Consider the following 13,885-nt stretch of genomic DNA (forward strand, 5'->3'; position numbering starts at 1 on the left):
TGTTTATTTAAAAAGGGATCAGCTAATTAATGAACCGGCGTTCCAAATCAATGCACTAGTTGGCTTCACTTTTTTTTTGTATTTTACTAGCCAAAAGGTGTAATTATAAGTTTAAATCGCATGGTTCCTAATTTACATAAAAATGTCATTTTCTAAACGTAAAAAGGGTAGAAACATTGTAAGATATAAAAGTATTTTGTAAAAATGTCTGTTCTATTATAAATGTTTGATGTAATGTAGAAAGTACATGTAGCTACATTGTGCAAGCTTTCTTCACAACTGTACCCCGACGATTAATTATTACTGGATACTTAATTTCTTTTATCACTGAAATCAATAAATGCACTTTCGTACACTTGTCCTGCCTAAAATGACCGAATCATTCTGTACAAGAAAATAAATAAATAAAAAAAAAGCGAAAATAAATGACGACACATGGGAGCGTCCTGTTTTAAAAGTTTTTAGTATATTAGTATTTATAGATATATAGTGAGCAAACACCAAAAAGTATACGATCCGCACTTGAAACTTGTCTATAAGTGAGAACTTTTAATTAAAAATGGACTAAATTTTGAAGTATAAGAACAGAGTGTAATTTGAATAAATTTATATAAGATATAAATGTAGGTTATTTGTCTAAAGTAATATTGTATGAAGCTATAATCCTGTAATGATATTAGGGAAATCCAGTGCATTTGCGTGTTCTTCGTATGCTATTCGACCTCCTTCGGTCTTAACAAAAATTGTTTTTCGTAACAACCGGAGAATGCCGAAATTGCATTCGGGGAATGCCGAAATCGCATACGAAGAATGCCGAAATCGCATACTGGGAATGCCGAAATCGCATACGGGAATGCCGAAATCGCATACGGAGATTGCCAAAATCGCATACGGGGAATGCCGAAATCGCACACGGGGAATGCCGAAATCGCACACGGAGAATGCCAAAATCGCATACGGGGAATGCCGAAATCGCACACGGAGAATGCCTAAATCGCATACGGAGGATACTTTATCGAACGTGAAATGCCGAGTGCTTTTACGGGGCTACGAAATTATAGTGTAAGTCACAGTGAAGTCCCGGTTCTCACTTGCATTGAGTATTATAAGGGTGAGATCTCTGACAGACTGGAACAGATGATATGTATAATTACTTTTAGCAGGTAAAACTTTAGTTTTATCGGTCCCAAATAAGACCGTCATTTTGCCCTATTGGACTGCAAAGAACCTCAAATGATAGCTCACAAGTTAAAAAATCAGACATATTTCCATTGCGTTTCAGCAACAAACACTTTAGACACAGTGGCTCGATATTACTTAAAGGCTTGTAATATCGTGTCCGATTCACTGGGTTAAACTGTATAGGGATGTGTTCTGTGACAGACTGGAACAGTTCAACCAGCACCAGAAATGGTATCACAGGTTGTGTCATGTATATTAGCTTTTGCTATGCAACATTTCAGCATTTTTATCTAAATTGAGAAAGTCTTTCTGCCCTAGGCACTGAGCCAATTTGGCAGAGAAGCACCCCAAAGCTTAGTTCGCAAGCTTAATTAACAAAGATTTTGTCATCGCACGAGAGCGACAAATACTTAAGTCACGGTGATCAGATATTAGAAAAGCTTATAATATCGTGTGTTATTCTCAATTGCGTTTAACCGTATAATGATGTGTTCTGTGGCAAATTGAAACAATGCCACCAGTGCAAAAATTGTATCAAAGCCATATAAATTAGCTTTTGCTATGTAAGATTTTAACTTTTTTTCGAAACTGAGACAGCCCTGCTGTCATAGCTATTGAACCGATCTATATATGAATGAGTTTAGTGATATAATTAAGCAGAGGAAATTTCAGACGCAGTATATGATGACTTTCTTGTATGTAGATATTTTTTGTCCAAGTTAAGACAGTCATCAAGTCCAAGCCGCTGATCCGATTTGGGCAGCGAAAAACCTCAAATTGTAGTTCTTAAGATTGATAAAGAAACATATTGTCATTGCATCAATTAATCGTGTGCGTCCGCGTTCTGGGTTTACGTTTGGGGAGGCTGCGTTTCTAGAACGTGGCTTTCCCTGTTGGATATTCAGTCTTGTTGTAATATCGTCTGTGGTTCTCACTTGCGTTGGACAGTATAAGGTCAATTCAACCTGCATCAGAAATTGCATCACAGGCAAAGTACACCAGCTTTTTCTATAAAAAATAAGGAATTTGTAGAAACTGAGAGTCTTCCTAAACTAGCAAATGGATAGATTAGGCAGCGAATCACCTTGAATTACAGGCCACGAGATTTATGTACAAAGTAACGTATTGTCATTGCATGAGAGTAACATATACTTACGTCACGGTGGCACGATATTACTAAGGGTTGTAGTATCGTGTTCGGGTCTCACTTGTGTTGAGCCAATCCATACAGCGCCGTTAATATTTCAAAGGTCATGTATAATAACTTTTAGTATGTAAAAATTCATTTCTTTTTATAAATTTGAGACCGTTACATTGTATTCTACCCTGATCACTAAACTGACACGACTGGATCCTCTAATGATTGGTCACAAGCTTCATAAGCAGACATATTTTCAAGAAGTTAGAGCAACTAACCTTAGGTCACAGTTGCCCGATATTATTAAAGCTTGTGACATGTGTACCTTAAAATACCTATTCCTTTCGTAACACGCACATGTAAAAGTCATTTTGTGATTAAAAGTTTCACATCTTTTGTACAGTTTTAGAGCGTAGAATTTCTGATTGCAATAATTTGGAAAGTTTTGCAGAGCTGTAAAACTGCTTGTGATTTTATCTAAAATATTGTTCAAGATGAGAGTACTTGCAATGCGTCATTTATGACAGTTTGTATTTATAAATATTACTGCAACAAAGATGCCACCTTGTACAAGCTGCATACTGAACTTATAATTTCATCTTTTCATGTTATGTCATTAATCGACTGCGGAAAATTTTCAGTGTATAAAAGCCGAATGCTAACTTCCATTCATCTATTATATGCTTCGATAAAGTAGATTGCATGCTCCATACTGTTGTAATAAATCCGGGACACTGCTTTCACCTTTATTTGCGTTACTAGAACGTTAAACAAAAAGACAGTAGTGATTTTGGTTATGACCAGTATGTAATTGTCAAAGTGTCTGTCATTCGTATATATTTGATATGGAGTTGAACCTTTATTGAAAGAAAGATCAAATTACTATTTTACTCAAATAAGATATTAGTATTCTTCCATTACTGACCTGGCTTTACGATCGTAGACCACTAATGATAACCCATAACACAAGCAGCACTGCCGGGCTAGTCGGATAATGGTGGAAAGAAACAAATCTGATTTTTGCCCAGTTTAAATGTCATTTTCATATCTTATGTAAACCAGTTCCTGTTTATAATTCATTGTGGATCTATACTTGACATTTTAGTAGCATTTGCAAGATTTTACAGAAATGTAAACAAACCTTATTTCTCATGTGTTCATTCCCACATTTTAGCTATCAGTTTAGAAGATATTCCATAGTGTTGCTCTGTCAGACTAGAAATCTATCTCGGAAGATAAATGACCCCTACTTCTTTTGTTATTTTTGTTGGTTTCTATGAGCCATTTAAGAACATATGGCTAGAAATTTCTTTTTGCTATGTGTTACAGCTCTCAGAAGATCGTTTATTTCGTAATTATACAACATATAGCTAATTTATTTACTACTGTATAACCTATACCGCTGCTGTATCTAACGACAGTAGGCTTATGTCGTAGAAGTGGCGTGTAATTTAATACGTTATATTATTAATATAGGGAGAAATTTGTCGTCAGATGGGAGGAAAGAATAAAGTGAACATGTAGTGTTAAGTTTAATCTAATACACCCTAAAAAGCAATAAATTTTCTTTTTTGTTAGAGTTTGTAATAATTGAAATAAGATTTGCTCATAAAGGTGATAAATAGGCATTAAAAGGGGGTCCGCCCGTTACTAAATTATCATATCTTTGCAAATTATGTCTGCATTTGAAGATATATTTTATCATTTACATGATTATTTAGATGTTCAACAAATATTTATGGGCAAATAACCCCCTGAACCACAATAAAGACACTTTTTTTCGGTTTTAAAGGCACCCAATTTTTGTAAAAATGTGTCCAAATTTATGTATTCCTGGAGATAGCTTCCGTTAAACTTTTTGTCAGATTTGTCTTGTGTGGATGAAAAAAAATATCCGCCGTATTTTTAAAGAAAAAAGTAGTATCTATATTTAAGAGAAATGAAATTCATCTCAAAATTTGTCTTATGAAAAATAAGGAAAACATAATTTAGAATATGTTGCTAGATCACCAAATGTATAGATTTTGTCGATAGAGAATTTGTAAATATGTTTAGATATGTATTCTAATATGCTTTTCTCTGTTAAACACTCTTACGCTAGAAAGACGTCACGTTAACGTGCGGCGACGTCAATGTTTTTGTTGCAACCAAAAAAGAGCGCTACTATATAATATCTACTGTTTTAGATTAAGGTCATTTTAGAATTAAACGAAAAAAAAATGTATGTACCCGACAATCATAGACAATGCTGGGGCAGTTTGTATCAAGCTGCTTTGTCCGATGTAAATATTAAAAAATATATGTTTTCCCATCTTAACTGTATTCTACAGATTTTTCAACAAATTGTGGCTATGGTGCAACTTTGATTTGTACAAGAAAATTTTATTTTTCAATTTTATCATTATTTGCAAAACATTTTCACGTAATAAAGTTTAAAATGGTGTGTCAATGTAATCAACCTAACAGGCCACGAATGATATTAAACGTGCAATATAATATTATCATGATCTAAATTAAATTCAGAAATTGCCCACTTATATGATAAACATATAAAAAATTAGGAGTCCGCCCGATAGTTAATAATCATATCTTTGTATCTTATGTCTGCATCTTTTCACGTTATTCACGTTATATTTTATCATTTGCATATTATTAAGATGATTGACACATTTTCATGGGTGGAAGCACCCTTAAACAATATTACGTACAAGATTTGTTTTCACTGGAGACATCAAAGACGCCGCAAGCTTTAAAACGTATGTAAATTTATGATAATATATAATTCATTTGGTAACTGTTTTCGTTATTGGCTAAAATATTTTGTTTTATTAAAATATTAAATTTTGTTAACTCATTCACAAAATAAAACGTGAATGAAATATGACATTAACTGGCGGGGAAAAGGGGCATTCATGTTTACACCAATAATAAGTGAAAATTTGAAACATTTTCCAATGTCTAAATGTGGATGGTTAAAATAATTCTAGCACAGGGAGGCAAAACGTGACTACACACGAGTGCAAGAAACTTGTAAATTTCTAAATAATTCGAGTCACTTGCTCATCACCCTGTGGTTCGAATTCTGCTCATGTTGTAATGTGCTCAAGCCATGTAGCTGGCTTAAGGAACGTCAGAGGTCCTACCAGGTCCCTGTCCAGGTTTGAAATACGCTCAGGAGGGGCAGCAGGGGCATTTCTCCATCATTAAAATTGGAAAGTCACCACCTGAAATGACCTACGTTCGTGTGACTTTAAAAATCGACAAACCAACATAATTAAAATTCATATACATGTTTATAATTGTTTGCTATTCTGATGCTTATTTGTGATCTCAAATGCCGTATGACTAAATATTTTGGTCTCTAGACAAAGAAGCAATGATATATATTTAAAGCAATGTGATTACGTCTTAGTAACAGGACTAATAAGTCGATATTGACATCCATTCGTATTTCAATTTCTAGCACTAATGTCTGAACATAATATTCATTTTAACAGAAAATGCACTGAAAACATACTTTCCTAACGTTCTAATTATGCCCTCCTTCGAAGAAGCTGGGTATATTGCTTTGCACCTGTAGGTCGGTCCGTCGGTTTGTCGAGTCAACGGTTTTCACCAAATAAATTGAGAATCACTTATTCCAGACCCTTTAAAATTTAGTAGCATGATAGGGCTTATCAAGTAAATGATCCCTAATGCCTTTGTCAAAGCCGGTTTTTGTCAAAGGTCAATGTCACAGGATTGTAGAACTCGAAAAAAGTCTCTGCGCAATAACCTGAGAACACGTCAAACTTGGTAGCATGACAGGGCTAACGAAATAGATTAACCCTTCAACTTTTGGGATCTATAGGTCAAAGGTCAACCCCATGGAGAAATCATCAAAATCCAGTGCAAATGAGTTGTCTCCATAAAAATCAACGCTGCTTCCGGTTAGAAAGTGATTGTATTTTTATAACTACAGCTTTCGGGATGAAAAGCACCGAACCAGCACAGTATACCATTAATTATAGGGGATGAAAATCCCCGAGACGGTAACGTCCGTATATAGTTATTCGTCTTTGTTGTCAGCATATACTGAGGCAATTTTTTCGATGTTTTCCGGTTCCGGTTTATGTACACGCCGCAGACTGGTTGTCTGCATGAACATCCGATCACACCGAATCAGTCAAAGAAATTCGTAAACCGCACCAACATGCTTCTTTTACTTATTTTTTTCGTAATGAAAACTGTACATGCAACTGAAAAACACTTTTAAAACAGCAAGTAAGTGTAAAGGTCGTCACGTTTCTGCGAGGAGTGCAAACAAACAAAAAAATTCCTAAAGCCAGTGCGAGAACGCGGTGAATGACGTCACCGTCACGGCTTCCCATAAACTTTGCAAAATATGATATTCGCTGTAAGAGGTATGATGACACTGAATGTAAACTAAAGAGCGAGGTTTCACTTTCTTTTGAGTGTTAAATATTTCTTTGTAAGTTGATATAGATCTATAAAAGATAAATCCCCATGCTAGGCGGTGCCTTAGTTCATATTATTATTATGCGTTATTATTATGCGTATAGCTTGGTTTTCAACCGAAGCAAAAAGGGTATGAGCAGTACCACACTTGTGTTAAAAAGTGAGGTTTGGCCACACAATGTGAAATGAAGACAGATCTGACGCTAAATTAATGTCAGTGACTAGCATTATACTTTAGTTAATCATTGTATTTCTGGCTTTTTAAATCAAACTGAGAAACTGAAACTTAAATAAAATCATCGAGTCTTTTAGTATACTAGTATTGTTACATGTCGGAAAATAAATGCGGTTCGTTATTCTATTTTTCAATGATAGTGGGAATTTTCTACTGACAAGTCCAAATTAACGAGATGTAGATTTAATGATACTGTAGGGATAATACACGTTTTTTTGTGTATTAACGTCTGCAGAAGCCAGAGGGATTGTTGACCGAGACCGACACAATAAACGTGTATTGTCGTTATTCTTGCATAAAAAAACATTACACGACGACTTTATGTATTCTTTTCATATGTGATGACTTGGCGATTCCGGTACATTTTTTATTTACCATTCTCTGTTGTTCTTGGATTAGATAAAAACATACCAACTGATACTTACCAAAATTATAAATAAGATTCCTAAAAACAAAGAATCGCACAGGTTACACGCGATTCTTTAACATTCACGGTTGTCTACAAAATCTGAATCGACGCCGAGTTTTAAAAGGGGAGTAAACAAGGGAAGAAACGAGTACGGACATTATTGGGGGAAGCGCATTTGGCGTTAGTTACCGATACAGCACAACATTCTATGGTTTAGATTGCATCTTTTATGCTTTAAGAAGAGGTTTTTATGAAAGAAACAAGACCCAGATACCTGATGTCAATCTGCACAGAAATACATTTACGTCCAGGTGAAAGCATTTCAAACGTAAAACTCCGGTATTTACAGCACGTGAATTGCCTTGTTTGCACACGATTTTTCTCCCGTTAATACATGGGCGGATCCAGTGAAAAAAGTAGTTTTTATGCAAGAATAGATTTTACAGCACTAGAAATAATGACTAACGTGATGCTGTCAACACAACATCCTGGTGCATGTCACGTAGTCTACATATATTGGATACACAAGGATTTGGATATAACGCTACTTGTTATGTACGCGGGCTCCAATTTTGAATACTTCTAAGGCGACATTACACAAATATGAATGAATTACATAAGTCTCAGATCTATATAGAGAATCAAGTAGGTATAGGAGTAATACTTTAGCTGCATTCACGCAACAGGTGAATAGTGTTAAACACACTGTGCATTTTTATGGCAAAAAAATGCAGAAGAAAGTGTTTGCGCGTAATATGTCACAGTATGATAAAAAAGTAATTAACACAAATACGTCTTAACAAATTGAAACCAAACAGTAACATAATTGCATTGGATTAAATGTTCAGGTGATCCTTTACATTTCTCCAAATCTCACTGTCCACCTGGTAGTGGCGCGTGATTTTCTTGGGAGGCGGAATCAGCGTGAGCACATCATCCATTGCATAAACACACACATCCTCCATCCTTGGCCAGAAGAACCTACTGTCACCAACACTATGTAATACACTGACTTCAAGACCGTCACCGTTAGACTCGACGTTCGTGATTAACCCAGGATAAGGCACGCTATCGTACTTCACCACACAATACTGATGGAGAAGGCTGTCATCAACTGAAATAAGTAAATTCAATTATATCGACGATTGGCGTACTTGCGCTAGTTATATAGCATTACAACCATATCATATGATATTGATTTTTACCCATTGCTAGTATTAATTTTAACTCTTTACTATAGCTACATGTATATGTTATTATTAAACACATTCGGTAATTAATCCATGTTAGAAATTTTTAAATTACAACCAACTGTGATAAGTAATTTTATTTATGTTATATTTAATCTCTTAATTTATTTCTGTTATCCTTATTGTGATATTCTTATGAGATATTTCCTATGTTATAACAGCACTACATCTCAAGGACCACAATGGAAATAAGGGTTTATTTTTACCCTATTTTGTGTTATCCTTGATATTTAATGTTGACTTGACATGGCTAATCTATTAATCCATGAATATTTAATTTAGACATGTTTTCATATTATAATTGCCATGTAAATATATACATTTTATGTTGATTAAAGCTATCTATCTATCTATCTATCTATCTATCTTGTGTAAACGATTGTGAGGTTTATTTTGTAAGAAACCATGAGTTACATGGAACAGCGGTATGGAGAGAAAAGCCGTAGAAATATTCCACCTACCTGTGATATCTGACAAGACGCTTGTGGATGGCAGACGCTGGTTACTCGTGGGTGGCAGAAACTGGTCACTTGTTGGCGGCAGAGGCTGGTCACTTGTGGGCCGCAGGGGCTGGTCACTCGTGGGCGGCAGAGGCTGGTCACTCGTGGGCGGCAGAGGCTGGTCACTTGTGGGTGGCAGAGGCTGGTCACTCGTGGGCTGTAGCATCTGTGACTCTATATTCAAATACAAATAACAATGTAAGATTAACCTTTCGAAACAATAATGCAATAATTACAGGCATATAATTGTTGGCCGAGTTATATTTTAAACTAAAGACTGTATAAATTATCTGTACTTGAGCATGGAAGCAGGAAATCGGTATCTATTGAAAATTTGTTCACCGTTGGGGAATAACAGTTGCATGCCATTGGCGCCTTGCAAAAGCAGCTAACGTCCCGATAGCTGATCACGTGCTTCGATGTCGAAAACACCTGCAATAGAGATGAAAAAACGACCCGACAATGGCTTACATAAATGCATACATAGTTTGTACATTGCTATTACTATTAACATGTATTTAGTTGTTTGTTTGTTTTAATGGGTTTTAAGGCTTTTTCAACATTACATCAGTCATATCACAGCGGTCAATTAACCTGCTCACACTGTTCCTGCGCAGAATCAGCCGACCTGAACGGTTTACCAGTACTTAGTGCACATACTCCCACAAGTAACTGACAACTTCCATACTTGAATCAGAGGTAGGGAGCAAATGGCATAGAAATAATCTTATGACCAATCACTACATAACTAATGTGGCCGACAGGCCGAGCCGAGGCTAGATTTTGGGACCTCAGGGTTGCAAGACAGGGGCGTTACCACGTGGCCATGGGGTATTTAGTTAATGAGCAGTTAATGGTTATTATATTACATAATACTGCTCTTGTAATTAGCAATACTTCGTCAAGTTTGAGTATAATAAATGATTTGCTCACTCATTTTTTGCGTCATGAATTGCATTGGGGTATCGCAATTGGGATTCTTGCTGTAAGTATAATAAATTAAATGTACTGTAGCTAGTTTATAATAATATGAATTCCGTTATCGCATCAATCCTAATCAATCATAATTAACCAGTCAACAGTCGTCGTTTATACTGGCCATGTGTATCTAAAAATATGATTTTTTTTCACTATAATTGCTGTACAAGTCTAAATAAATTGTCTGTTCTGTTCAGCCCTAATAAACGTCTGATTATATCAGGCCTGATTAACAAGCACCGAGTTATTTAAAAAATAATATATCTCATTTAGTGATTTGTCGCTGAATAAATCATTGTTTGGAGTTCAGATGCGAAGGAATTATACCAGGAGGGCGCAGCCCGTGTGATATAATAATACGCATCTGAACGACAAACAATGATTTTATTCAAGAGCAAATCACTAAATCAGTAAATGGGATATATTATTTCAATTCTAACACGTTACCAGCGACTTTAAAGTACATCCTTGACGGCATTCATTAAATATTTCCTTGTTCAATCGGTTTCTTTTCCAGCGCGCAGCTATGCCGTTTGACGCCATGACGTAATGATTGTGACGTCAGAACAGTGAATTGTTGTATGATAATTCACTGTTTTCAGCCTTCTTTGTTTAATAGGAAAATGAATCGGATCGTGTTAAAATTAATTTTTACGTACAAATGAACGAAAAAGGCAATACTAGCGACAGGTGAACCACTTACATGTACTAAATTCGATTGGAAGCATTGAACGTAAACAAGCAAAATAATGGCAGACTGTCTCTTGTATCATATGTTATTTCTTTCTTTATAATTAAATAGTTAAATATAGGGCCGAAAATGAGAGATTGAGAGATATTTGTTCTATTAATCTGTTATGTATCTGACATTGGTTGCCTGGCAACATCTAGATTTTATCAAAGTACTTCAATGACCAACTTGAAACTATTTTAAAGTATCAACATTTTGTTTGTATGTTAAAAAGCATCGCAGAAAATCTGGAAGATACAATATAAATATATAAAAACAAATAATCACTTTAATAGAAATTGACTTCAGATACGCGGACGGTTACATTTTGAAGATTTGATGATAATCTATTAGTATTTCTGTAACTCATAATAGCTGAGAACAAATTACATGCATCTTTCTGTCGAATTGTGATGCAAGTAAACAGCTAAGCCAATCGGCGACATAGGGAGTGAAGGATGAAACCTTCATGTACAGTCTTCGATAAAACGAGTTCCACTGAAACCGACGAATAAAAAGTCCTCCGGCAGAGCGTTACAGGTTAACAGTCTACACATAGTGTATAGAAGATAATAGGTAAGGGTAGATTTCTCGGAAGCACAGAGCACCAAAAACACAGCTCTAGAGGCACGCATTTACATAGCAGGCCCACAACAAAAAGAAGCTGTAATGGAAAAATATTTCAGGCGGGTTGCTTCAAACATCCAACAATGGGGTCGGGAAGGGCGGGGGGGGGGGGGGGAGTGAGGATATCCGAAGGGGAAAGTTGAACAAGGACGAATATACAAGGGAATGCCATGTTCTTTAAAAAAACAGTCGCACTAGAACGTAAACCACAATAGCGCAGACACTCATGTACCAAAGATAAACACACAACGACGATCAACTGAATAACATAGAAAAACGAACACATAAGAAAACAGTAGGGCACCGTTATAGACTCACAAGCTTACAAACGCACCCACACAAGTAGGAAAAAACAATCAAGTCTTACGAAACATCTGTCCACTGGATTGGCACCCAGCAGTCTGGCAAAAACTCGAAGTCGATGCTGTTGACCCTCTGTAAATGAAATTTGCATTGGCATGATCAAATAGTGGCTTTTACTGCGTCTTCTGCGGCAGACTTTTTTACAAAATATTTACATTGTGTTCAATCTTTTATTGATGATGCCAATTACTGCGTCTTCGCAAGTCTCGAGAAACTCTGACTTAAATATTTCTTCAGCGCATGAGGCTTGGCAGGTCCTGCATGCCGTAACCTCAATGGCGGAAAGGCACGAGTTCGTGAAAATGGAAGAGAGAACGACGCCTGTTGTACAAGAGGAGACTGGTATTATGATAAGGCAAACAGTGCAATAAAATCATGGTCAATCGACACTAGAATTGGTAAATTCTATATTAGGTATTGGGAAGCGCAAAATAAAAGTTGCTTTGTACTATTTATGTTCAACTGGCCTGGTATTTGGACATACTTTTTACTTAGGTCTGTTCATATAGATATTAATAAGTTTCTTAACATTCCCCTGCAATTGTACTGAGTATCAGCATCTAGCAATTATGGAAGTCAATCTCCCTCTCGTTAAAACAAAGCTCCTCAGGGACATGTAGTAAAAATAGAATGTCAGAAGGATAGCAACACGAGATGCTTGCTTTTAGCAATGGTAATGCATCTCACAATTGCCCAAGCTACATGTTAGGTTCTGATCAAGCTAGACTGGTCGGCAAAGTAGAGCTACATCTGCTACATATTGCCTAAATAGTGACAATCAATCAAAAGCACGATAAAAGCACGCATGTTTGTTCTTTCAGTGTTGTTATACTTTCTTGTCCTTCTGGAGCATAGAGTCCATTCATTGTTCCGCTAAAGCCGGTGCTAGGTGACTTGAGGGGTGTTGTACATTTCATAACCTCTCATGAACAGACTCAAACAAATCGAGTCTGCTATTATCTTTGCTTGGTTGCGTTCTATGCTTCCAAAGGATCTTCTTACACATTTTATTTCTTATGTTGTAGTTTTAACGAAAATTTGATCCAACTAGACAGGATGGCAACCCACTAGGCCAAGTTATAACCGGAGAACTTGTCTGATACATTCATTAAGCAAAAGTTAAGAAAAAGATAACAAATGCGAGGTATGAAAATTAGCAACGGAGGAAAGGAAAACGAAGCCTTTCTACTACAATGTTTCACCCCTCGTTTTTTTGTCATTATATATGCGAGGTGCGGCCGACTTATGCCTTATCACCCTGGTATATCTAGGACTGCATATGACAAAATTCTACATTTTGTCTTGGATATGTACGTTGTATCCAAGTCTCTGAATGATATGACAATTTATCGCAATATAGTATATGATAGTACCAAATCATAGATTGGGGGAATGCCCGTTCCAAATTATTCTAAGAGGTGAGTCGAACGATAGACTTCAGTAAATGTTGAAATAATATGTAGCTTCTTTTGCCGTGTAGAACTGAAACTATGAGAGATCACCAAAATTCAATATCACTTGAGCGTAAAAGGACATCCCGCCAAAATAATGACTCTCTAATGTAGATAGTGCTTCTGTTAGTAATGGCTGATATGCATGATATTTTTGAAGTTTTCCTGAACCAACGAATTCTACAGAGTAACTAATTCATCACACAACTTTTCACGAAGACTTTCCAAATTGTAGACAACGTTCTAATTCGTGAACTACACAATATATAAGGTGTTAATTTCAAATAGGCGGGATACAGCACTATTCAGCATAAAAAATCAAATCAAATGTATTGCTTTCAAATATTTAAAGAATAATCAAAATGAGATATATACATGAACTCCTGAATTTCAATGATAACTCATAGGGTCATTTAGCGTAAATCAGAAGATTAGGTCTAATGTTGATTATAAAAAGTTTGCAATAGGCATTTAGTAATTCCTTCTACAATAGAATCAATGACCTGAAATGCTTCTAGGTCATATCTTTTTTCATTATAAATAAACACAATGACTCAAAACAAA

The 13,885-nt window shown here is 35.9% G+C and overlaps 1 protein-coding gene across 1 annotated transcript; it reads right to left on the reverse strand.

Moving 5' to 3' along the window:
- Positions 1 to 6,329: 6,329 nt before the first annotated feature.
- Positions 6,330 to 10,293, reverse strand: LOC123539206 (uncharacterized). Its single transcript, XM_045323731.2, has 3 exons — positions 9,515 to 10,293; positions 9,134 to 9,346; positions 6,330 to 8,536 (listed from the first exon to the last, which is right to left on the reverse strand). The coding sequence occupies exons 1-3, from the start codon at positions 9,534 to 9,536 to the stop codon at positions 8,259 to 8,261; spliced, it is 513 nt and encodes a 170-aa protein (XP_045179666.2). The 5' UTR covers positions 9,537 to 10,293; the 3' UTR covers positions 6,330 to 8,258.
- Between the last annotated feature and the right edge of the window lie 3,592 nt (positions 10,294 to 13,885).

Source organism: Mercenaria mercenaria, chromosome 18 (assembly GCF_021730395.1).
Source record: "Mercenaria mercenaria strain notata chromosome 18, MADL_Memer_1, whole genome shotgun sequence".
In the NCBI taxonomy this organism is placed as follows: domain Eukaryota; kingdom Metazoa; phylum Mollusca; class Bivalvia; order Venerida; family Veneridae; genus Mercenaria; species Mercenaria mercenaria.